At 42.9% G+C, this 25,947-nt stretch overlaps 2 protein-coding genes across 2 annotated transcripts in view; both read right to left on the bottom strand.

The window, feature by feature from the left end:
* Positions 1 to 9,303, bottom strand: part of TLL2 (tolloid like 2) — an 85,252-nt gene extending 75,949 nt beyond the window's left edge. Inside the window, exon 1 of the mRNA XM_054382079.1 lies at positions 9,153 to 9,303. Coding sequence (XP_054238054.1) covers positions 9,153 to 9,303 — 151 coding nt within the window. The remainder of the gene's footprint in view (positions 1 to 9,152) is intronic.
* An 8,172-nt stretch (positions 9,304 to 17,475) lies between these two features.
* The window catches only part of TM9SF3 (transmembrane 9 superfamily member 3), a 43,932-nt gene continuing 35,460 nt past the window's right edge, over positions 17,476 to 25,947 (bottom strand). The window contains exons 10-15 of the mRNA XM_054382143.1: positions 25,438 to 25,577; positions 23,779 to 23,847; positions 23,543 to 23,689; positions 23,065 to 23,148; positions 22,881 to 22,957; positions 17,476 to 18,413 (exon numbers count right to left, since the gene is read on the bottom strand). Coding sequence (XP_054238118.1) covers positions 18,346 to 18,413; positions 22,881 to 22,957; positions 23,065 to 23,148; positions 23,543 to 23,689; positions 23,779 to 23,847; positions 25,438 to 25,577 — 585 coding nt within the window. The 3' untranslated portion in view covers positions 17,476 to 18,345. The remainder of the gene's footprint in view (positions 18,414 to 22,880; positions 22,958 to 23,064; positions 23,149 to 23,542; positions 23,690 to 23,778; positions 23,848 to 25,437; positions 25,578 to 25,947) is intronic.

Below are 25,947 nucleotides of genomic sequence, written 5' to 3'. Positions count from 1 at the left end.
CAGCATTAACAGCACAGCAAATAACAGGCCTCTCTTCCAGGGCAACACAGACCAACAGGCTACCAGAGCACCCCCGACAGGTCAGACCCAAGAATCAGAGCATCTCTGCCTTCCCAGGTCAGCAATGCCAGCACAGACAAACCAAAATGGTCTGTGAGTCTCTAATCTGAGTAACCGTAATGGACCCACAAAAACCAGACTGTACCATAAGTCACACTCTGCACAGAACTCTAAAAGTTCTTAGTCCAGTGGCCAAAACTTCTCAAAACTCACTTTTAGGAAAAGAGCTGTGCCTTACTCTTCTTGGGAACTCACAGATAGCAGACAAACCAACAGAGAAGCTCCTGGACAATGGCAGGATCAGGTGGCTACAGAAGCCTGAACTAGACCTCTGGAGTAAAACACATCCAAGGCCAAGTGCGGTTTCTCCTGACTGGAGCCCTACTGACAGGCTCTCTAGAAGTGCAGACTCTTGCTATTTTATCACTCCTGTGCCCACATCTAGCTTGAGATACTGACAACACGCCACCCAAGGAATAGCTCTACTTAGGCCCAAAGATAGTAAGTACAGTGCAGGTGCATTGATTTCCATCCCTTTAAAGGCAACCTAACTTATGGGTCACTAGATTGTGTACTCGCATTGCCTGCCAGAATCATTTACCAACTGCAGTTTCTAAGTCTAGGACCTCTTGACTCCAGTACAGCTCAAACACCTTTGCCAAGCAGCTGACCAAGCTTCTCCTGCAGGGTTGCCTCATTTGCTACCCACTACCCAATTTCTGCAATACAAACATGCGTATTGTAGACAGAAGTCCCCTTTATTAGCAACCTTTCAGGCAGCCTCATATCTTCATGTGACATTTGCACAAATACAAAATGACAAGAGAGGATATGAATTTCCATTTGGGTCTAAAGCTGAGCTTGTTCATGGACCAGCAGCAGCTGTGGATTTCTGGCAACTTGTATCAGTCAAACCAGAGGGCGATTTAGCAGTGGCTGGTGTTTCATGTGGGCTTCATTCTCAACACACAGTTAAACATTTCTCTCCATTCCAAGCTGGGCTGACACAAGCTGGCCAAGAAAGAGCAGTCAGTCATCAAGAGTTCCTTAATCAAGGGCTTCCTCACACACTTAAGCGGTTTCTATAGACAGGGACCTTCCTGTTCAGGAAGCGCTAGAGTGGATCTGAATGTCAAAGTACAGGTGTCAGTAGAGATCAGCATTTCCAGGACCTCAGCTACAACAAAGGAGGTTTAAAAAACAAAACAAAACAAAACAAAACAAACAAACAAAAAAAAAAAACTAGAAGACCTAGCAGCTGAATCAAAACAATGGCCAGTTTCTGCTCAATCATCCATCTCTTCTGAGCAGTGAAAGCACTAGCTGAAAGCAATTTTGTTCCGGATTCATACCTGCAATACTTGTGATCCAGGACAACTAGACTGTGTGTTGTTGGAGGTGCCTCTTTCTTTCCAAGCTGCCTGTCTCCAAAAAGACCTTACAGACCTCCCTGTAGGGTCAGTGTTCTCCCCACTCCCAGCACCAACTCCTTGGGACAGATAGATCTGGACTCTTGATTCAGAGAAGCCAGACTCACCATTTCTCTCTAGTTGCTCAGAGGGAAGGGGAGGAAGACTTAGTAGCCCACCTATTACAGCAAACAGCCAGTTGCACAGAACTAGTTCATCAAGGACAACACACAGCAGCAGGCCGATGCACATCATAGCACAGGGATGCTGTTTGGTGAGAGAGGAGAAGGGAACATCTCGACCACTGGGAGAACAGCTGAGTTATTGCTGGGGTGAGAGAAGAGATAGAGAACCCCTCAACCTGGAGGAGGAAATATTGAAGAACACCTGAGGCAGAAAGCAGAGAAGGGCCTGGAGAGAGCTTCACGAAAAGGGAGATGGTGGAACATTTGAAACAGATCTCTAGGAAACACAGAGGGAAGCAGGTAGAAAGCACAAGGGTCTCTGCAGCAAAGGGAACATGAAAAAAAAAATCAGAAAATGGATGTATTAGAGAAAAGAGATTAAAAAATCCTGTGTATCAGGCACAGAGCACCTGCAGTGTTCCCAAATACAAACATGGGAGCTTGAACACGCTGCAGTGGGTATTTGTAGCCACATGCCTCTTGCCCAGACTGGGGTAGCAGCCACCCAACTGGGAGACACCCACAGACACAGTTTCAGCAGTAAGAAAGAGGTGGCTTACCAGTAAAATGCAGTAAGTTCTTGTATTAGCTGTCCAGCAAGGTGTAGGCACACTAAACAGGAGGTTAGGACAGGAAGAGAATAATAGCACAGCTGTAAAAGTAGAATATAATTACATGAGTGGAGAGTGTCTCAAACAAAAATCCTGGGCTTTGTGGACTTCTGAAACCTGGGACACTTGCAGCACAGTTTCTAAGTGCCTTTGTCCAGTGTTCTGTGACTTACTAACCTTATGCCACAGAATACCTGAGAAACGAGCAGTCTTCACCAATCAACCCTGCACAGACTCTCATGAAGGGCATAAAACTGTGAGCTGCACCCTTTTGTGGAAATCTATCCACTACAACTCCAAAAACCTCTTCCCCACCCTACCAGCCTTCTTTAAGCGGGGGAGGGGAGGGGAAGTCTAAATTTGCCCAGCCCTTGTCCTGTCTGTTGTTAAATCCCAAGGTGTGGGCATAGCACTGAGTGTTACATCTCTCACTGATGATGCAATGATCCTGATGAAGGGAACTGGGGTTGTCTAGTCTGGAGAAAAGGCAGCTGAAAGGAGACCTTCTTGCTCTTTACAACTACCTGAAAGGAAGCTGTAGTGAGGTGGGTGTTGATCTCTTCTCCCTAGTAACAACTGATAGGACAAGAGGAAATTGCCTCAAGTTGCACCAGAGGAGGTTTAGATTGGATATTAGAAGAAACTTCGTCACTGAAAGAGTTATCAAACACTGGAACAGGCTCCCCAGGGAGTTGATTGAATCACAATTCCTGAAGGTGTTTAAAAGACACGTAGATGTGATGCTAAGGGACATGTTTAACACCAGACTTGGTAGAGTTAGATAATGGTTGGACTTGATGATCTTAAAGGTCTTTTCCAACCGAAAGGATTTTATGATCTCAGGTAAGACAAGGAGGTCTGACACACTCCCAAAAGGCATCAAAGATCATGCACGTTTTTGTCAGATCCCATGTAGACAGCTGAACACTGGAAGGGCTTCAGACCTGACCTCAAATGCTTCTTCTCCCAGTGATCACAAGGTTTTGCTCTCTAATTCCCCAGGCTAATAGCTTCTATGCCTGGGAATCTCAGCTTCAAGAAAATGGTTGGCGGTTATTTTTTCCTTAAGCCACAGCCAGTAGTTTGTGCTTGGCTAGGATTACAACAAAAGAAACCTTAAAACTTCCCTTCAAGGAGGAAACTTCCACTGCAGCACTAATTCACTGCAAAATACAGCCTCCCCAACGGCAAATGGCTGCATCACTGAATGAACAGAAAAAAAAATACCTCCAGTAGTCCTCACCCACCTGTTTTTCTATCCTGTATCTGCTGTCACCTCCCCAAAGCAGGTAAATTAAAGACTGTGTAGTGTGTTCTCTCATTCTTTCTCAGACCACCCAAAAAGGCTCAGTCGACTTCCTCCTTGAGCATTTAACCCTTCCTGCAACCTAACCAGAAAAAAACACAGGGGAATGATTGCTGGTAAGTTTTCTCCTTCCTCTATAAATGTTTGCATCAGCGTCGAGGAATCCACAGGCTAGGTAATGTCCCAGATTCTTCCTTCAAAGCACACAAGTAACTATTGGTGGCAAAGAAAGGAGAAGGGAAACTGTGTTTTCCGGAAGCCCCTAATAGGTCCTAATGTCAGGAGACCAGGATTCGGCTCCCATCACTGCCACTGCCCTACTGACTGCCCTTGAGTAAGACATTGGTTCCTACCACCATCTCTACAACACAGAGCTCCATGCCAGAGGCACTGGTACCTTCAACACAGCTGCACTTAAGCTTTCCAAGCCAGCTCAGAGGTTTCAAACCTTCATGGAAAAATCCAAAAGATGCAAATGAAATTCCTCTATGGGAATCTACGATTCTGAAATAAAGGGCAGGTTGGCACATGCTCTGCCAGTGCTCCTGCCATTGCCAAAGCAAGCAGGACAACTTGTGAGATTACAGGAAGGCCCTCATCAACAGCTGAGTAGGCTGTATCCACAGTGTGGCCTACAAAGAGTTTTCAAGTTGTCTTGCTAACATGACAAATCTGTGCTTCCACTAGAGAAAACAGCATCTGTATCCCACTCAAAACCTGAGCGATATTCAAGCAACCTGGACTTTATAGACTCTCTCTCCCCTTTCTCATTTGATTACCCTCTCAAGGCTTTCAGTTCCTAACAGCAAATTCCTCAGCTGCCCACAGAAATGTCTGCACAAGACTTCAGATGTTTGCACCACAATCCAAATGAAATTCATTGCCTCCAGAACAAAAGGCACTGTGCCTATACAAAGGGGGAGCTAGGAGAAGCAGAACAACAGCGAAGCACATTTTACTCCTCTCAGGACAGCACTCAGGGTGTGGGGCATGTAGAAGCTGGTAGATCAAGTCAGCAGGTAGAGCAGGAACATAGACACACAGTGGTACCTTGAGCCTATGTAAGCAGCATCCACAACTTGGAGGAGCAGTGGTTTGGCAGGAAAAGCTGCACTATCACTGCCAGACTGCTTCTCTAACAACTTTTTTAGTCATAGAGGAGAGATGGGACTGCTTAATTCCCTAACAGTGCTCCTTCGTACCTCTTGCCTCAGTTCTTCCCCTTCTGAGTTCACATCTCAAGCACTCCACAAAATCCATAGGGACTAACTCACTTTTCTGGTGCTATCTCCCTGCCAGCATTCCACTCCCATTTTGCAACCTCCCCACGTCAGGCTCTGCCTGCTGAGGAGCACTGCAAGCCACAACCCAGACGAAAAGCCATCTCTCTGATCAAAGTCTCACCGAAAGAAGCTGAACTTGCTTGCAAGTTTCATTAGTACCTATAAGAAATTCCTCCTTAGCCTGGCTCTCCTCAGTAACATAAACCTTCCTGAAGGGTACTTGAGACACACACAGGCAGCAGGAGACCTAGGCCCTTTTGACTGCTGTCTCAGGAGCACATGGCTAGGCAGGCAGATCTGCTGGCTCCTAATGCAAACACCTGCACAGAGAAACATTGCATTGCCTGTTTGGCCTGGAAGTCAAGACTTGCAGGCTGTCCCCTGTTCAGACTCAGTCAGCCTATAGACAGAGCAAACAGAAACATAGACTGCCTAGTCAGAGCAAACAGAAACATGGGACTCCAAGACAGGACACCCTCAATGGACCTTGTTCTGGAAGATGAGCTACCACGGGAAATGCCAGGCTTCAGGCAGCAGCGCCACATCTCCATTTCACAAAGGACAGGAGGCACCATGCTAAGAGCCAAAGTACCCAGGAACTGAGATGCTGAGACCAAATCACAGCTTTTTCTCCTTACCTGCTGATTTGGCAAGTAGAAAAGAGCCTCATCAAAGGCTTGCTGCTGGAAGGAAGGGGTCATTGAGCCTGTAAACATCCAGGGGAGGTTATTCAGTGCTCAGCTCCCCTTGCTGACTTAAGTCAGACTACACCGTCTCCATCACTTTGAACCTCAGAGATTCTGCCCTTCACCTCTAATGAAAGGTCATACAAGCTTGCAGCAGAGTAACTACCATAACAAATTACAACCTGTTTATTTCCTTTGGTTCTGGTTTTCCTGAGAAGCCCCAGGAGGATGCTCTTCGTTTGTTTATCAGGTGTCTACAGTTCCTACTGGTGCCTGTCAGGCAGCCTCACTCAGATCTGCACCCTGGCCTGAGTTTCCTTAGCTGGACCTTCTGAGCAGCAGATCTATCCAAAGCACACGTCAAACTTAGGCATTATTCCATCTATAATGGAACAGATCTGGGCAGAAACCTTTGTACCATTCCCTTTGTAAAGCTTCAGTGACCTGCCACAACACTCAGCAAAACTCACCCAACAGAGTCAGCACTATGGCACCTCCCTGGCAACTCAAATTGATAGTGCAGCGCTGCCTCAACTGCCCCTTTATCAGCCATTCAGGCATTTGCCCCTTTCTTTCTACCCTATCAAAAAGGCAGAAAAGCAGCCAAAGATTAAGGAAAGGAAGTCCTGGATGGCTGAGGTTAAGAGGTTGAACAGCAGTGGAGATATTGCCCATCAGCCCTGGGCACATGTTTATACCAGCAGGTCACCAGTTGCAATGATTTAGGAGGCTACTGCCCTGTGCTGTGCATCCTGCCTTGCTGCTGGACGTTATTGCACCCTTAGCTAATGAAACAGAGAGGAGCATGTGCCAGGCTTTTCACTCCCAGTGTGGCAGATCAAACATCAACAGTCTGCACTCAACCTCAGGGCATGAGCTGCAGGGGTGAGGAACTGGCAAGGTTTCACTTCGTAACCTGCCAGATCGAAATCCATCACGGCCTCTGGGTCACAGCCATTAGCCTGCAGCAAAAAAAGAATTAAAGCACTATAGTTTTAAGAGCTTTGGAAAACAAGTAAGTGGAGCAGCAGTTTGTCTTCACAATGGGCTAAGAGCCTGCATACAATCTGAAGCTGCAGGACTGTGTACAGCAGCAATGGAAACATCACAAGTCTCACAGTGCCCACTGTTTCCACAGACCATCAAAAACTTTCCCTCACAAAACATACCAAGCACCTGAGCTCTTCACATTAGGTCTGTAATTGTTGCCCATCCACCAGTCACGCTTCTAGACAAATACTGACACTGCCCCACCAGTGGGGGGCAGGAAGTTAAGGCCTAAGGAAGTTAAGATGATTTGTCACTGCTATAAGCACACAAAAAACATAGTATAATAGACTTCCTATAGAGACATTAGACAACAGCCCTGATATAGCCTGTCTTGGAGGGACAACTCCATTAGAGGTGCCTTCACGTCATTGCACTTACAGAAAGAGATGTCTTCGCTCATTGGCTGAACTAACCTTTTGGGATGGTGTTTGCAGCAGTGAACACCAACTCTATTGATGGTCTAGTACTAGAAAAGAAAGAAGGCTGTGAATGCAAGGTAGGGAGGGGGAGGAGAGGCAGTTCTAACATGGTTCTGTGTGGTACAAGTCATGCTTGCTTTGTTTTAAAACTGGAGTCATTTAGTGCACAGATAAGTATATGGTATGTAAGGAGTGTCTTGTTCCTTAACTGCTCTGCAGTTTACATTGATACAGCCCACATGGACAGAAACTGGATCAGAGAGCCAGGAAGCACAGCCAGCCAGGACAGATCGAAAGAGCCAGAGTCGCTTTCTGCTACAGAAAAGTCTGAAACTTGAGAAAGCTGGTGACAGTGCTCATTGGTGCAAAAGGCTGCAGCAGAGCTGAAAGCACAGTACTGTCCTCCACATCCACACAGTCAAGGTGAGAATGGCAGACTTAAAACTCTAGTGCTGGAGCCTCAGGTCAGACAACAGGAAAGCCTAAGCATTGCTGGGCTAGACTGTCTAGTAGCCTCCACCACAGCTAACTGTGTGCCAGCACTGTCAAACACCAGCCTAGTCTTGGACTCCAGAAAAGGAATCACATTTAAAAACGTGTGACCTCCAGAGGCCACGTAGAAGTAGATATGAACACCGTTAAAATATGTTTGTGTCTGATACTGATTAAAAATAATTAATCATCCCCCCTCAAAGCATATATCAAATCACAAATTGCTTACTGATACAAGGGAATGTTGTGTGCAAAAGTACTCTGTGAACAGAAAAGGACTGAATTGAATTTTGGAATAAAATCCATCACTCACACCACAGCTCACATACAAGGCCAGTTAAACAACTTGCTATACAAGACAGAGGGGCTATGATAGATGTTGCTTTGACAGAGCTCATCTATGTGAGCAGATACGGCTTCAAGTCCACTAAAAGCAGCCAGGAGAGAGCTGATAACAAGGGAAGCTATCACTCAGGGACACCGAGAAACAGCTACTAGGAGAGCATTCAGGGCACAACTTAAAAGAAAGACCAAGACCACGACACACAAAGAAGCTCCTTCCTTTTCTCTATTCCGAGGGTATCAAGAAAACAAGACTTTGCACAAAGTTATCTGTAAATGGAACAAGACTAACAAGGTATCGATTGCCAGTTTCCCAGCAGAGAAGCAATTCACAGGTTCACAACATTCACTGATAGCTGCAACCAAAAGGAGTAACACTCAGATGAGGAGTACCACCCAGTTTTCCAGAGAGAAAACCTGGGGTTCATACTCCTTTTGAATTACGATATTAGGGATGACAGAAGCTCTTGGAGAAACCAGACTGCTAAACAGGGTTACAACAAACTCCGGAGCGACTAAGCGCGATGCACGAGAATGAAAAACTCTGAAAACGGGATGGAGGAGGAAGCTGGAGGCTTCCAAGGGAGGATGCGGTAACTTGCACAGAGGCAACTCGAAAGTACGTAGATACAAGGGAGAGGCTGGTGCCTGGGGCGGTCATGCCGGCCGCCCGCCCACCGGGGAGACCCGGGAGAGCCCCCAGGCCGGTGCTGGCAGAGGCAGCCAGAGAAGCGCCGGCGTGTCCCGCCTCCCCGGGGCACGCACCGCAACTTCGGGCCGGCCGGACCCCGGGACAAGTTAAAACAGCTGCCAGCAGGCTGCAAAAATGCACCGAGAAAGCTTAGAGGGAGGGAGGGCGGGGAGGGGAACAACTTGTGCAAAACGCAAAGCACCGCCGGGCATTTCCCTAGCGTTGCAGGGAAGATCTCGCCTCGGAGGTGCGGAGAACAGGTGGAGAGCGGGGACATGGGGGAAGCTGAGGAAAAATTTTTAACAGCTGCCCCAAGGCGTATCCTCGTACCCGGAGATGCAACCTAGAGGTAACGGGCGCAGCGAGTTGGGCGACAACGGCTGGGACGCCCCGGCGGGACAGGGAGCGGCAGAGGTGCTCCCCGGGTGCCTGGTGGGATTTTGTGAGGGCAGCGAGACGCCGAGGCGGCTCCCGACCGGGAGTGGGGAATGAGGGTGTGAACCCGGGGCCCGTCCCAGGTAGTACTGGGATACCGAGAAGCGTTTCGCGGGGACACCTGTCCTTCCACCTCCGTACTTGCAAACTTCTCCCAGAGTTGCATCCCGCCCGCTTCCCTACCAGCTTTGCAAGGGTCTCGGTATTCCATCAGCTCCTCTGTCGTCTCCGGCTCTCCCACCGTTAAGGCAGCTGCCCGTCCCCCCGTCCCCGAGGTCGGTAGAAGTAGCAACGAAAGCAGCAAACGGCGGAGCGGGGCGGCCCCGCGGCCCATAGCGGCGGTGCGGGCGGCACAGCTGACCGGGATGCGGGCAACTGCGCGGCGACAGCGGCCCCGCCGCTGCGGGATCCGAATGTGTGGTGGCTGTGGGGGGTGCCAATGCTGTCACTCAAAGCATGAACAGCCAATCACGTCTGCGCCCGCGCTTCTGCCCCGCCCCCGACGGACCCCCCTGCCCCTCCTGGACCGAAGCGCGGGGACCCGCGCCCCGGTCCGGGAGGGGCAGTGGGGCCTGTCGGGGGCGGGGAACTCGCTCCTTCTCCCACACTCAAATTATAACCTCAATTTATAATAATACACTGAAGTTAATAAGATTTGTTAACATTACTGTTATTATTTCCCCTTGAAATAATTGCCACTTGAGAAGCAGCCAAAAAGAAGTGTCTCGGCTGCTGCAGGGAGAGAAAATAATTCCTAAAACCATGGAATCTTTTTTTGTTGGAAGAGACTTTTAACACCACGATGTCCAATTGTTAACTCAGCACAGCGAAGTTCACCCCCCAAACCATATCTCTCAGCACCACATTTACACCTCAAGGGATGGTGACCCCACCAGTTCCCTGCATAGCTCATTCCAAAGCTTTAACAACCGTTCTGGTGAATAATTTTTTCCTAATACCCAACCTAAACTCTCCTCCTGCCCTATTTGTTTGCTACTTTAGAGGACAGACTGACACCCATTTCACATGATGACCTTAAAACTCACACATAAGCAGAGCTGCAAGACCATAGATAGAGAGGGGTGGGGAAAACCCCCTAAAAACATAATGTCAGTGTATCTATCCCTCTCATACACTTTTTAAAAGCATTACAGCAGCTTTCCAGGGCAAGTGGGCTGTTTTACTGGAAAACCAAGCTTCAGGATGATCCATCTGCAGCAAGGCCTGGGAAATCAGGAAGATGGATTGTATGTCAGAGGCTTAGCTGAATCAAAATCAATACCATGGTATCTGATCTGGTGGATCCCAGCTGCCCAATGTTGTGTGGCATCTCAGACATCTTTAACTGCACAGTATGGGGTAGCACGTTGGAAAGTATCATAGTTTAGGGCTGCTGGCTTGTGACAAAGGCAGTCCATGCAAGTGGCATGGCTCTGCTGTTGACACAGTAATGCCGTGGGGCAAAGGCAGGCCCAGAGGCCCAGACACCTCAGTCTTGAGTCATCTCACAATGGCCAGCCACGTGCTTCCATATGAATTCAATGCTGCACAGGACAGCAACTGCTCAAACGAGATGTGTGGCTGCAGCAACAGTTACAGGTCACTCACCTGTCCCTAATGCCACTCAACAGATGCAGCATTATGCAAAGACACTGTCAGCAAGCAGAGGAGTGCTGAAAACTACCAGCTCAGTGGACTATTCTGAGGTGAATGTGCATACCATAATCACCCTGTGCCATGACTCTGCTCCATCAAAGTATTAATTTCATGCTCCCGCAGTAGGATCTTTGAGCAGTGTTTCCCATTACAGCACCAGCTCCAAACTCTCCCTTCACTGCCAGATGAGGGCGTGCCTTCAGCGGATCCATACATTTGTCAATTCTTTTCTACAGCAATAAATGGTACCTGAGCATAAAAAGGCACAACAGGATTTGCACATCTCCTCAACAGCAATGCAGGCTACTGCAAACCATTCCTGCCCCTCTTCCCCACCTCCTACTTGATATTGGCTTCCCAGAAAAAAGTCAGGAAATTAATATCTTTTTTGAACCTTCGCAGAGGCCGAAAAGGTTGCATCAAACCCTGGCATGAAGTTTACAGTCAAAAGCTCTGCTGATCTAAGGCACTGGAGTTTCCTACAACTAGTGAAAAGCCCATCAGGTAAAGACAAAACAACTGTCTGGGGAGAATGGAGTAGACTCCCTTCTACCAGAAAAGGAAGCTGGCAAGAGTTACTCACTTTCCACCCTCAAGCATCTCCACCTATCTTCTGTATCACACAATGCTAAGACACAGTACGCATAGCTACCCAGGGGCAAGAAAGATAAAAAACAGATGTCACATAAACACCTGCCAGCAAGGTAAAAGACATTACAGGAAGGACACTCTGAATTTTTTTACAGCACAGGACATTTTTGTGCTCTGAGCTTACATTCTGAACAAGAAATGCCCTAAGGGAAACTTCTACCACCAATGTTTTTTCTGTCTAACATGAATTTTCTGGGGATTATAATCAAGGTCATGGCAGCCATGTATCCATCAATACCTCAGAACCTTTCTCATTATATTTTGAACTGTGATGTAAGATGGAGCAAGACAACCATTTGTTTCTGCATCCCAGACAAACAGGCAGCTGGTCCATGCTAACACCCAAGACCTGCATTCAGCCTTTAACATCTGTGGCTCTGGCAACAGCTGAGCAGAAGATATACTGTGTTTCCTCTACTTTGTGCTTCCACGCAGGTCCCAGATCAGAGAAACCTGAAGGACAAAGATCAGCAGGTGGGGGAGTCAGGGTCACCTATGACAGAAAGTCCCAGGCTACTTCCACATGCCATCACTCACAGGAAGGTGAAACATACATGAGAAAGGTCTCAAATTTTCACTGGAAGAGTAAAACACCTTTTTACTGTAACCAGGCAAACCCAGGAATAACAAGAACACATTTCAATGGATGAGTCAAAGTGGTGACTAGGACTTATGCTAATGCTGGAGAGCGAAACAGCTGCCTGGTCATTTGGTTTCTCTGAGGATGTGCATTCCAAACTGCCCGCCCTTCACTCCTCACTCATGTTCACCAAACTGGGCCATAACGCCAAATCCACCTGTTGAGCCTGGCAAATACAGGCACTTTGAACACAGGACCCCTGAATGAGTACCAAGCCCATGAAGATTGGAAATAGAGGTGACCTGTGCATTAATGAGTGTCCTGAAGGGAAACAATGAAAGCAATGGAGCTTCGGGAAACCAGTCTGGCATTTGAGGACACACAGACATAGAAGTGTATTGCTGCTGCTCTTGTTCTCACCATTTTAGCAGAAGATTAATAGGGGCTTTATGTACAACTCTGGAAGACCTGAGCATGGAGGACAGAGTAATCCTATTCAAAGATGTAAAGGAAGATTAAGTATTAGCTGGACCAAAGAAGATGAAGGTTTCAGGTAAGCTATCTAGCAGCAAAACAGGGAAGCCCTAAGTAGATTGCCATGAAGAATCAAGGGAGTTTCCATCACTGTAGGTTTTTGAGGAGGAATGTAGACAAACACCCATCAGAATAACTTAATAACATAACAATTTGTCTCCTGAATTTTATCCTGTTCATGTACACACCAACTGTAGCTTCTCCTTCTTCTGCATTAGATTGCTACTTTCTATGATTTTGTCAAGCCAAAGAGCAGAACCCAATAGTTATTTTAAAAGGAAAGGCTGATCATCCTTCTATGCTTCAGAAGAGCTACCAGTTCTTATGAGATAATAGCACTGGGTGTTCTTTTCTGTCTACTCTGTAGAGAAGGTCCTGGAAGCATCACTTTCTGAGGGTATACGAAGCTGGAAAATAAAAGCTTGAATGTGTGCAAGGGTGGGTCAGCTTGCTTTCCCTTATCAGCATCATGGATTAGCAGACCAAGCACTGCCCTTGGCAGCAGGCTGGAGATCTGGGCTATCACCCACTGAGAACAAGTCTTTTGATGACATGGAAAGTGCTAACCTCTTCCAGGAGGTAGTCTGCATTGACGTGCCCAAACTCTTCTGTATACAGAGCTCTAGTACAGACATGGAAGGACATTCAACAGGACATCCTATAGCTTTGAAGGAAGAAGAAGGGAGCAAAATAAAATTGTGCAATTAGAATGCGCCCATAGGGGAGTTCAGAGGCATCTACTACCATTACCCTTATACAAACAATAATGTTGCCCCACTGCAGCAGACTCTTGACATCCTTAACGCAAGAGCTGCTAGGACCTTCCAGCAATGGCTCTCAGTAACAACCACAGTGTTTTCAATTGGCAGCCAAAGCAGTGCATGCAGAGTAATGTCTGCTGCCTAGTGTTTAGTAGGTCAGTTCACGCCATCTTGATTAGCAGGTGCCAAATAAGTGAAAATAAGGAACATAAAAAGTGAAAGTATCTTTTTCATGTGAGCTGGTAAAAGTCAGTAAAGTTTCACACTGGCCATGCAACTTGTGACACCAATAGTTAACTATTTGAAAACCATCTATATCCATCCATCTACCAAAGATGGCCTTATCCTCTGCAGTATCCCCTCCTGATGAACACATACAAACAAAATCCACCATCTTTTCAAGTCTTAACGAGCAAGAATGCATACAGCTCTTTATGAACAGAGTCCACAGGCAAAACTTGTAGAAACTACTTAATGAACATGGAACAAAAGATGTCTCAAGGCCACAACACAGACCTTTGTTAGTTCTTCCACAAGGTCTGCTTCTCCCTATTGCAGATGGACTTGGGTCCAACAAATCTTAAAGTGACTGAGGTACCATTCCCTTGAAGCCTGTCCCACTGCTCATTCCTCATGTTTCCAGGTTTCATGGCATAGATTTATTTTCCTGCTCTTAGCTCCCCAAATGTGCCAAGATATATCTTTCTCCACGTACATCACCACTACAAGGGCAGATGGAGTCCTGTAGAGCTGGAATACATCCTTCTGAATCCAGAGCATCCTCTGGGTCTGTACCGGGGATTCTCTTCCCTCTGCACTCTTGGTACGCCTCACTTCTGCTTAGACTTATTTCATTGCTTCCTTTCTGGAAGGAAACAATCCCTGCTGCAGGTGGAACACAATGTGCCATCTATCATTTCCTGTGGGCACTACTGAGCACTCTGCAGAGCCATCGCACTTTGTATCAGAGGCTCATTTACTCTGTTAGTACCATTACAGGACTGCCACCTGTTGAAGACTGTCCCAAATCTCCTCTTGCCTATTTTCTCCCCCTGGTTTTATGTAGCAGTCTATTGCACTCAACTCCCTTATCATTCCTCAAGCTGACCCCTCTTAGGGCATCCCTTTATCAGCTTGACCTCTCGCCATTGAGAAATCCATGTGATAAAATGAATAGTGACCCCTGATCTCTCTTCCTTTCATCACCCATTTTAGCATCTGCTGCAATAGGCTGGAGGTGCCTCATTCTTTTTTTAATCATGTCTATTGCCACCCAGGAAACACCTCTCACAAGGTTAAATGATTGACTACCCAAAAGAAATTTTTAAAGGTTCTGACACATCCATGTTTAAATGCGTCCCAGGGCTTCTGAAACCCACTGTACTCACTGCAGTCACAGGTACATTCACTGTGCACGAACAGAGCAGCACACATTTAACAAGGTGGCCCTGTCATACACAAGCAGTGACACTTTAGTAAGCTAGAAGTAACCCACCCATGGTTGGAAAATGTTTAGCGAAGTAGCAGCAGACACGATTTTATGTTAACCCATCTAAAAAACAGACCAAAGATTTTTCCCATCATTACTGCAATCCTTGAAGTATGTGTGGAAAACCAAGCTACTTCCAGGGTATTTTTGAGGTGTAGTCAGAGATATGCTGTGGGAAGCAGCAAGAGGAATCCATCTTGTCTGGAAGTGTGAGTTTTGGCTTGACCACTGTTTCCTGAACCAAGGAGTGTCAAACTGATCCACTACAATCCATTTTCAGCGTTCATACAGGAGTCAGTTGTGCTTGGAAAGCACTGAGCAAAGCTGGTGGTTTTGGTGATCTCTGCTGTAAAGTTAAGCAAGAGGGCATGGGAACACCTGTAGAAAAGCATCTGCCAGTTTAAAATTCAGAAAGGTGAATCCATTGGTCCTTCCAAAGTATTTTTTGCCAAAGGAAAAAAACCTGTCTTTTTTATCTTTCCCCAAAGAGAAAGATCTGAAAAAGTAAAAACATTTCTCCAAGCATCTGCTGCAAGACAAAGAAAGAACAGCTGCATTTACCTGTTCACCCACCGGCATCTTTTACAGGGGCTGGTAGCATATGCTACATAGAAAAAGTGCTCTGCCTGCATCAAAAGGATTTACAGTTGCATTTATCTAAAGCATTTAAGATTGGCTATTGCAAACATAACTACTTACCCAATTCTTTGGTCTCTGTACCAAAAGTGAGAAGAGAAACACTGAGTTGCCAACTGAAGAGTAATCAAAAAGCCTGAATTCAAGAATCAGAAACTCCTAAGAAACAACCACCGAAAAGAGGAGTGTTGGCTGTAAGATCTTTATTTCTTCCATAAAAGAGGAAGGGCTACATCATCTAAGCAGAGAGCTTCCAAATTCTATTAAGCAAGATGGTTCAAGCTATACCCACAGTTTTTTGCAGGGCAAATAAATAGCCTTGCCCCAAACAGCAACCATAAAGACAAGCTGTTGAAAATCTGGTCACAGTTTGCACTCCTTCAGAAACCACAAGGAAGGGGGAAAACAAAGCAAACTTACTCTCGTGGCTGGGTGGAAGTATAAAAATGTCAAATTTTTATACATGGGACTTCTCCAGAGGAACGTGCTTGCAGAAACAAAAGCAATGCCTGTGCAGTAAGTATCTTTTCAGTGTCACTTTAAAGGCTATACAATTCTATCTGGATATGCAAAAGCTAGTAATTCCAGAGGACAGAGAAAGCAAGTAGACAGCCCACCATTCTGTGGCATTTAAAAGTGATTAAATGAAATTCACAAACAGTTTAGTGACATTTCTGATAGGCTAATCACATAGCAGTGCTCTAAATAGAGAAACAAGTCCATTATCAAAATACTCCCTTTAAAAAACTTGTACCTCAGCAGAGTACTTAATGTATTTATTGTGTGGAGATAATGGCTTCTCACTTCAGATTTAGAAGAACATGGATGAAAAGAGGGCTTCTCACAGCTGTATGCACTAGCGAGAACTAGTACAAAATCCACTCTCTGCTTTAAGGGTTTTGGAACAAAGGAAAACTAACTGTTGACCCAGTTTATAAACTCATCTTAGAAATCTGCCTGTACTTAATAAGTTACCTTCTGTTAAACAGCAGTGTTCAGCTACAGACACCAACCACTCAATTGAAGCAAAACTTAATTATTTTCTGACAGATTGGTTAAAACTCGCCAGGGAAAAATCAGAGAAGAAAGCTCCAATACTTTTCAGAATATCACATACACCATGATCCATTGCTTTTCATTATTACCTATCACTTCAGTTTCTCCCAACCTCCAACCTGACTCTGCCAAAGCACAGTTGTTTCTCATTGTGGCTACCACATTATCAGTAATTTTCATATAGAAACAATTCAGTGCTGATCAATACAAACACTTCTCCTTGGCAGGTGGTCTACTTCAGAGAGCAAAATGATGAAAACATCCCTACATGGCAAATGCCTAAAAAAAAAATTAAAAAAAAAAAAATCAAGCCTGTCTCTCAGATCTGTCACAAACACATTCAGGATATTTCTAGCTAAATACAGTGCAGAATTAACAGTCATCTTAGAAAGACTGAACCTTTATTGTCCCATTTATTTCACTCCACACTTACCCCCAGTTTTCTCAGCACACTAGCTGAATCACAAAACAGATTTCTCCACAAACAGTTCAGCCAAGAAGAATCTTTTCAGGGTGGGAATCCATTTTGGAGTCATATTGTACAATACAGTTGTAAGTAAATTTTGAATTCAAAGCATGGCATTTTGATATTTGAAAACCACACTAATATTCATACAAAAACTGGCATTCAGCAGTATTGCCTTTTCAAACATTTTCAATTGCAAACTCATCTATTTTCACAATCAGAACATTTTTGTCTGAAAAGTTTATTTTAGTTTTCTGAACACTCTAAAGCAACTGTGCTTTCGATGTTACACTGGTGTCCAGACAGGATTAACAAAAATTAAAATGTTCTAAATTACAAATTTAATTCCTGCAAGAGCTCAAGAAAGGAAATAGAACAGAAAAGCATGACATACACACATTGTGAAGAAACCCCAACTTTTCATGCAATGGCAGGCAAGATGTAAAAAGCCACCCAAATTCACACATTTTTACACCGAATCATCAAAAAAGTACTCTGTAGTAAATCTGTACATCCAAATACATTTGGGATCTACACCTAAGTTACATTATTTAATGTTATATACACTTATTACCCCCTGTATAATGTCAAAAGGAAAATCTTCATTCAAACCCAAACAAACAAAAGGAAAAAAAAAAGGCAAAAAGAAAAAAAAAAAGCAAGACTGACTTGGAAAAAGAGAATCACTTTAGACATTCAGTTAAAATGTTGGGTTTGTTTTAATCTAGTCTTCAAAATGTTTTATTAAAAAACAAACAATCCTCTTCATTTAACATTTTGCTTTCTAACTGTACAGTAAATTGCATTGCAGAGAACACATCCCGTCTTCAGACTGTATTTTCTTTGGATGGATATAATATGTAGCTGGATATTACTTCAAAGATAAATAAAGGGAAGTTGGTCCAACTAGAACAACAGCTGATATATTACATGCATATGGGGTTTTTATTTTTTTTTTTTACTTAATTTTTTAAACAAATGAGTGTAGGGTATACCTGATATTGCAAATAAACCAAAAAGCACCTGGAGTCAAAATATAAAACATACCTTCTCTATCCTGGCAATGGCAGTAAAAAACAGAAGAGTAATCTTTCTGGAACAGCATCTTTACATAATTTAGAAATGTTAAGTACCAGGAAGACTACTAATCCAGTAGTTTTAGCAGCCAAGTTTCCCTCTTTTTATGAATGGAACAAATGCTTTAAATAAACCGTTTGTCCTCTTCACTGAAGAGAGCTAGTCTATTCATCTTTAATGAGCTAGGTCTTTTGGGTTTTTTGTAGGTTTTTTATTTTGGGGGGGAAGATTAGCCACATACTGTAGTAATGCCTACTGCATATAATCCAAGCATTTGCTGTGAACAGTTGGAGAAAGCAGTCAGTAAGAACCTAGGATCAATGAAATAGATGTTACTTTAAGCCATCCACAAAATGGGAGACCCATATAGTGCCCAGTGTTGAAATCCAAATCTCTTCTCACGCTTTTTGTTGTGCAAGTTCATCCCCATGAAAACAGGAAATGAGCCATAGTTCAATTTTCTTATTTTCTTAGTCAATTTTCACATTAGTGTAGATTTTACGAACAAAGGCACTTGTTCCCATGTAACCAATAGCTCCTGCAAAGTAAACCAGAAACGTTGAGTATGTTAGAGAGATGATCATCAAAATAAGGCAGCAACGTACAACACAGCTTAAACAGAGAAAGTCACACATGCATGCAATCTGCACACAGAAAATTATTTACCTGCAGTACTCGTTCTCAAACTCTAATTAACCATGCTCCCAGTGAATGTCTGGCAAGAACTCCTCTAGTCTAGCAATCTAAATACATTAAGCCATTTTACTAAGAGGCCATGCTCACTTGGCCTCGATAAATATAGTAGCCCCCCTGCTGCTGCCAATAACTGGGTCCCTGTTTCTGAACAGAGGGTAGAAAACATACAATCACCCACTCTGCAGGGAAGGTGGATAGGAGGATGGGTTTTTATTATAAGTTACATGCCTTCTGGATGAGTGTTTTATTGGCAGATGGCTTATTCTTTCCCACAAGGCAAAAATAATAATAGATTCCCATCCCAGGAGTCTTAAACTCCAAGGAGGTCTGTATGAAGAGATTAAACTAGTAGCAGTTAGTAGTTAAAGAAAATCGCAACCTGTGGTTTTCAAATTAGTAAGAGTCATGAGCAGGGTATGCATTCTCACAGTAGGAATAAAAGAACAGGTCACTGGATTTTTGACAGGGGCAACAGTGTATGCTAAACCAAAAATACTGCAGGATTAAGGATATCTAGAAAAATGAAAGAAATGCACTGGACCAAGACTGCTTCTCAGAAAGAGAGTTGGTAGCCTACCTGATTAAACCTAGACTTGCCAGACCTAGTAAACATTGTTGTCTTAGAATATCTGCAGAGCATCTTCATTGCTTCCAAGCAAAATGAAAGTGAATCAGCCTTGTGGAAGACAGTTTGGGCTAATTCTCAGGTTAGAAATTAAAAATCAAGCAAGAATCAGAGATGTCTGCTGCCATTGCCAGAATAAAAGGAAGGAAAAGATAAGAGAAGTGAGGGCCTGTAACTCACTACAGAGGAGAGAGCTCATAGCATCACATTTGGATGCTCAGTCAAGAATGGACTCTAAACAGAAAAGGGAACTTTTCTTCCCTGAAGTAATGCACAAAAGCCCAGGACAAAGTATGAAACAACATTTTTGGTGATGTAGGTTGCACCAAAGTCTCACAAGATGTGTTAAATACAGAAGTCTAACCAACACTAAAAGCTTTCTGCCAAAACTTACCTTTCCAAGGGTTTTTTTTTGCCTTTATAAAATTAAGGTCACCTAGCAATGCAGCTAGCATTGCTGGCCAGTTACATGGAAACTGGAGAGTTCTTTAAATTTTGGGGACTGATCAGATAATTCATAAGGTCAGACAACAAACTCTCACCAAATTTTGGATTTTAGACCCCCAAAAGCCCAACATTCCTATCTGATCAGGAAATCTGCACAAGGCAAACCTGATGCATCATTCCACTGCTCTCAGAGTGGTAAAGAGCCTGTGGGGTCAGCCTCCATGTTACACAGCATTTCAAGCTGTATAAATATCATGGCAATCATTCCATTGGTCAGCTAATGAGGGACTTGTATCAATAACTTGGACAAAATACAGTTTGATTAAAACAAATACAGCGCAGACAAGATCAGGTTGCTGCTCACAAGTGTTAACTGAGTGTGCTGAGGACACAGCAGAGGGAAGGCCTGGCAGTACACGGAGAGACCAGCAGAGCATTCAGATACACCCAAACATGGACTGTGCAGAGGAGGTGATGTGTGTTTGGAGTCATACAGGAGCACACACAGATTCTTCTTCTGTTGCTTCTCAAGAATCTCATCTTCTGTAGTACGCAGTAAATGGATAAAATAATAGCCATGGACTCCCTCTTTAAGACTCATCCTATTTGGCCTGTTAAAGCAGATGCTGCCAACAGATTCAATGCCTATTTCAGCTGCTAAATTCATTCCAGAACTTGTTGATTGAGCCTTTCTCTAGTGACGTGATGCCAGATACCAGAAAGATATTTGTGAGAACAAAGCCTTAATTGTCTTTCGTTTGGGATTTGGAGAATGTGTGCATGAGATGGAACTGAGGGGGAGGAGTAGAGAGGAGCAGCCACATGAAGTCACAACCTCTCAGCCCCATAAACCAATAATAGCCTATTCTGAACCACAGGAGCCTTATCATGACGGCCAGTAATGTTCTATACCTAAGGCAAGGGTTAAGCCTCAAGGCTACCTCACAAGCACTGAATAAAACATGAGGTGAGGAGGAGTAAACCCTAGACAATGAGGACTAAAGAATGCTATTCCAAAACAAATACAGGATAGTTGGCTCATTTAAATAAACAAACAAATAAATAAATAATCCATAGTAAAGGAATTATTTTATTTGGTATCTTATCAGATGATGTAACTTATGGCCTACAAAGGTTTATCAGAAATAGACTGCAAGCATATTACAGCAGAACAACAAGTTTTCAAATGAACAGAAAAATCTAAATAATGAGGAAGAGCAACTACTGAACAGAAAAAAATTCCCATCTATTACCTCAAGCCAGTTAACACTACAGCTGTGACACTGCAAGCACCAGTTTTTTTTTTAATGCCCTTCAATCACATAGTATTTATCCTGATGCTGAAGTGTGGTATTGCAAGAGGCCTTTCTATACTACCTAGCCTTCTAAGATACCCACTGAACTGGGGAAAGTTTCATTCTATTCTGTTACTGAGAGTGAAACATGAGGATCTCAAAAGGTTTGGAAGTTCTCATGAGCTCCCCACTGTCCAGTCCCAGAACTGAGATGCTCTGCAGAGGGCATCAGACTTTGTGGATCAAAGCATCCCATTACATGTGGGATTTGAGTTCACTAAGCATTGTAAGGGGCCCTAAAACCAGAGTTGGATGATATAAGTCTACATAGAGCTTTCCTGTGCCTGCTTTGGGCCCTAACTAGTTTGTCTCATATCCAACTACTTGATACTGAACATACCCATTTACGTGAACCTCCAAAGAACAGCTCTACACACTTTTCACAGCAGACATACAGTCAGTGGCACACACACTGCACACAAGTGTCTTTGTTAGACCTCAATGGCAGCAAGTTCCCTAGACAAATTCTTTTTGACAGGGGATTTTTTTTCCTTCCCTCCACATGCCGAAAATGGGATTTCTCAATAAAAAGGAATCTCACAGCTTCTCTTCCAACACACTTAAAAAGACAAAAAGAAATCTCAATAGAGCTGTGGAAATAAGGTTTAATGTATTATTTCTGATTTTGAATAAATTTGGATTTTACTCTAATGTTCCATCAAGTAGTGGGCTACCCATGACAAGACAGCAGTCAACAATCTTCCTTTTCCATGTTTTAATAAACATTTTAATTACAGAAACTGGTGGTCAAGCTTGGCTTCTGCATCATAGACATTTTAATCAATACCAGCCTGAGTACTTTAAAAAGAAAAGATTAGAGCTGAAAAGTATAAGCCTATTAAAGAAAAAAATGTCTGCAAGACTACAAGAACAGCAGGGAAGTCTTGTAATGTGCCAAGAACCTGATGAAGCAAGATTAGATTGTATGAGAGAAAAGGGGAACAAGTACTCGGCAGTTAAGAGATTATTTCCCTCCCCTTTGTGTAAAGTATTATGAAATTACCCACCCAGTCACTTGGGATATCAAGAAAAGTATACTTTAGAGAAAGTAAGTTCCTGTAAGCCATCATGTGTCTCAAATACCTATCTTGAAAATAACCTTTCACTAGATTCTATACAACTATTCATTTACTACTAGGAAAGGAAGTATTAAATAAGGATCGCACATAAAAAGCAAATATCCTCATAGGGAATTGCAAAAGAACCAAGCAGCAGTTTCTGAACGTCATACAGCAAAGGATAAAAATAAAGCTAACAAGTGAAAAAGTATATTTAAATGACTTTATCAGATGACCTCCATGACAGGAATTATTTTTTTTCCCTGAACGTGTAAAAAAAGGTATATTTAAAAAGCAATGAAATCTAGCTGCACACAGGCACACTCTGCACTCTCCTCACCTCCTCCAATACCTATTTCTTAGATGCTGAAGTGTCAGTCCTTTAGGTTCTGGCCACCCTCATAAATGCATGCCACAAGATACAGATGGTAGTGTTACCAGTATTGTGATATCATTGGTGCCTCAATGACTGTACCTAACTTGTGTCCTGTAGCAATAGGGAAAACCTCTAAAACAAAATGCTAGCATAGACTTCTGAGAATTTTTTGCCAAATATTAACTCTTTCAAGTTTGCACTGAGGGGGACAGTCTGTGTATAGCACATAAATTACCTTCCTATCAGAAGACACAATCCATAGAAGCCTCCTATATTAGGTAGGAATAAAGTATAAGCAGAGAACTCCTTGGCATTTTAAACATTGTAAGCTTTTTTCAGCACGTCTTGCAGACATACACACTCCACTGCCAAAACCACAGAACTAAAATCAGAAATGTGACAGTATGAAAAATTCTGACACAAAACCATTAATATATTTGAAACTTACCACACATTATTCCCAAAGCTGTGCTAAATACTGCCATATAACCAAAGTAAAATGATGTTTGAAACAGGCCATACATCCTGAAAAAGAAAAATGGGAATTCATGCTAGGTATTTTTCCCAGTTTTTCTCAACAAACTTATCTGGCAATATAGTAATGATACTCAAGCAAGAAAACTACCACTTACTTTGTCTTGAAAAAATAGTAGTAAAAGGAGTACATGTAAACATAAATCGCAGTGGATGCCGCAGAAAGAAAGCTTGTCCATTGCCTGAAAGTAAACACACGTCAATTACACACCTAACCCAAGGCTTCCATATAAGATACACAATGTGATAAACCCTTACCCCAAAAACAAAGTGTACTGCTTCTACGAGCTCCTTTAACATTTGTTTGCTCTAAGTGACAAAAGTCTTTACAGTAACAGCTACCACTGATGCAAAGCGATGATCCTTCCTCACGTTCCTGTATTTCTTTTCATCCACACATGCAAGCAGAGATGCACGTACACACAGAAAGCTCCTCTACAAGGGATCCAAGAACTGCTTTTATTTCTTACAGCTAAAATCTGGACACGGACACTTTGAAAAGACTGATCAAGACTCAAGCACATTACTTTTCCTCTCTTGCAATCTAGTTAACTATGCAAATAATGCAATACTTACCACCTGTAATCCTCTGCGTTCAGCAGGAAATATGTGCAAACAATAGTCACACAAACTGTCACAATGCAGAGGATTACCAGAACCAACATCATGAAGCCATAAACATAGTAGATCTTGTAAGCCCAGAATGATGTAAAAATGAAATACCTGAATAAAGAAAATACGCAGGTGATAGTGTAATTGAATTTGAATTATGATACTTTTAAAGCAAATTGGTAAATAGGTGACATACTCACATTTCGATAAAAATTGATCCAAAAGGCAGGATTCCACCTAAGCAAACAATAACAGCTGGTTCCATGAACCTGAAAGATATCAAGATCAGCTTAGGGACAATTTAAATCTTTCATTTATAAACATATTAAGACATATAACCAGATGATTAGTATAGTACAAGGAATTATTTAAAAGGCATGCTAACAAGAACATTTCTGTCTCATACCCACGTATTAGAAAGAAGCTTCCCCCACAGTTGTCATGTGTATGGATAGAAAAGAGGAATTATTCTTGGGGAAATCTGAAACAAAGCCTAAATGTCATTATTATCACCAGCAGGCATACAGTTAGGCATCTAACCAGCCTTAAAGGCTACAGAAAAAAAAAAAACCAAAAACAAAACAACAAACCAAAAAACTCTTGCCCAAAAAGGGCTTAAGCAACAAAGACCCAGAACACTAGCCTTGAATGAAGGCACTGAAAACTCAAAGCTGTTGATGGCTACAAATACAGGGAAAAAAATTTGTACAAGGTAATGGTTATATAACTAGGTACCAATGTATATTTTTAATACTACACCATGGCCTACAGCAAAAATTAATACTCAGCTACCTGTAGACGATACTATCACTTACTGAAGGTCACCTCTGTGTAGCACTTGCAATGATGCTGAACATCACTAGTAACCTGTGATTTAATTTGCAGCTTCTTTTATTATTTATAGGGAGAGTTGTCTAAGTTGACAGTGTGCAATTTCATCACCTTCAAGAAAAGTACCTTATTTATTTTTATCTCTGATGCTGATCCAGAAAAATCCATCAGATTCCCAAGATACAGATCACAATATAAATCAAATCCCAGCATCCAAGCTGCACAACCCACTACTAACAAGACTAAGTGTGCTGTGCTTCCTGGATATCACAGGCATACACATTTCAATGCCCCCTTCACTCTGTCTGTTCCATTCCTCTGACCAGGGAACGTGAGAAAAATCTATTAAAAAAAAAATCCTCTGAGGATATTTTCATTTCCATAGCTTGCTGCTTCCATCTCAGAATTAAATTAATAGGAAAAAGCAACTGCATTAATGCTTTTCCAAAATCCCAAGCCTACCTTTGGAGACTAGGCATCCACTCCCTTCATATTCACTTCAAAAATAATAAGGGCTTATTCGCAATTCAAGCTGTATACCTGCAGTATTTTAGGCTCTGTGCCATCAAAAGCAGCATAGAAGGAGGAGCAGCATTTGCAAGCTTCTCTCCACCATCACCCTGCAAATATGTTTCAATTTGTACATACAGACCCATTAACCAGAACAGTTCTGCCTCCAAGGCATATTCAACCCTAAATCCGTAGCAGGCATTAACTAAAGAGGAAAGTTTAGTTTTGAGATACCTGTATAAGAACTGGGTTGGGACCATCTCCTTTACATAAGAAACTAAAGAGCATTTCAGGCCAAATGTGAATCAGTGATCCAGGGCTGTAAAATCTGCTATCAACTATTAACCATAGTAGTTTAATTCAACAGAAAAAACATATTACAGAATCATCAGTAGAGCTGTTCTTCTAGGTACAACTCCATTTAAATAAGTTACTCAAAAAAAAAAATTAATGATCACACCTGAAAAGTAATTTTAAATGTACTAGAGAGACTAGCTAAGATTTATCCTTGTTTTTACCATTTCTTCTCTGGTATGGGACGAGGCACTGCATTGACACGACACGGAAAATTAGGCTGCCCTGATAAATTTCGGCCAAGAATCGTACCAACTAGGTTCAGTGGAAGAATGACAAAGAAACAAATGCAGCACACTGCCACCTGAAAGTAAAAGATAAAACAAAAATTGAATAAAACAGGTATAAATTGACAAATTAAGATTACCAACCCACTTCACATAGCCAATTGTCAACAACTGTTATTGCTGTAGAATCATACTCTAGTTATGTAGCATTGGTCAACATACAACTAGTTTATCAAATGGAGAGTATTTATTTCCTGCAAAACTTCCTAATAAATATTAAGTACATTTTCTTGCATCAGTTTAGAGGACAGAACCACCACAGATTTCTTTTTACTAATCACTATACTCTACACACTGCACAGGAAAGAAATGGAAAACTTCATAATACTTCATCACAGAAAATTTTGTCAGATTCTCAAACTTCTGCAGAGCATGCTGTCCCTGGGA

This window comes from Indicator indicator, chromosome 7, assembly GCF_027791375.1.
Source record: "Indicator indicator isolate 239-I01 chromosome 7, UM_Iind_1.1, whole genome shotgun sequence".
NCBI classification, from domain to species: Eukaryota; Metazoa; Chordata; class Aves; order Piciformes; family Indicatoridae; genus Indicator; species Indicator indicator.
The sequence above is the reverse complement of the archived record's forward strand: the minus strand, read 5'-3'. Positions and strand labels throughout refer to the sequence as shown.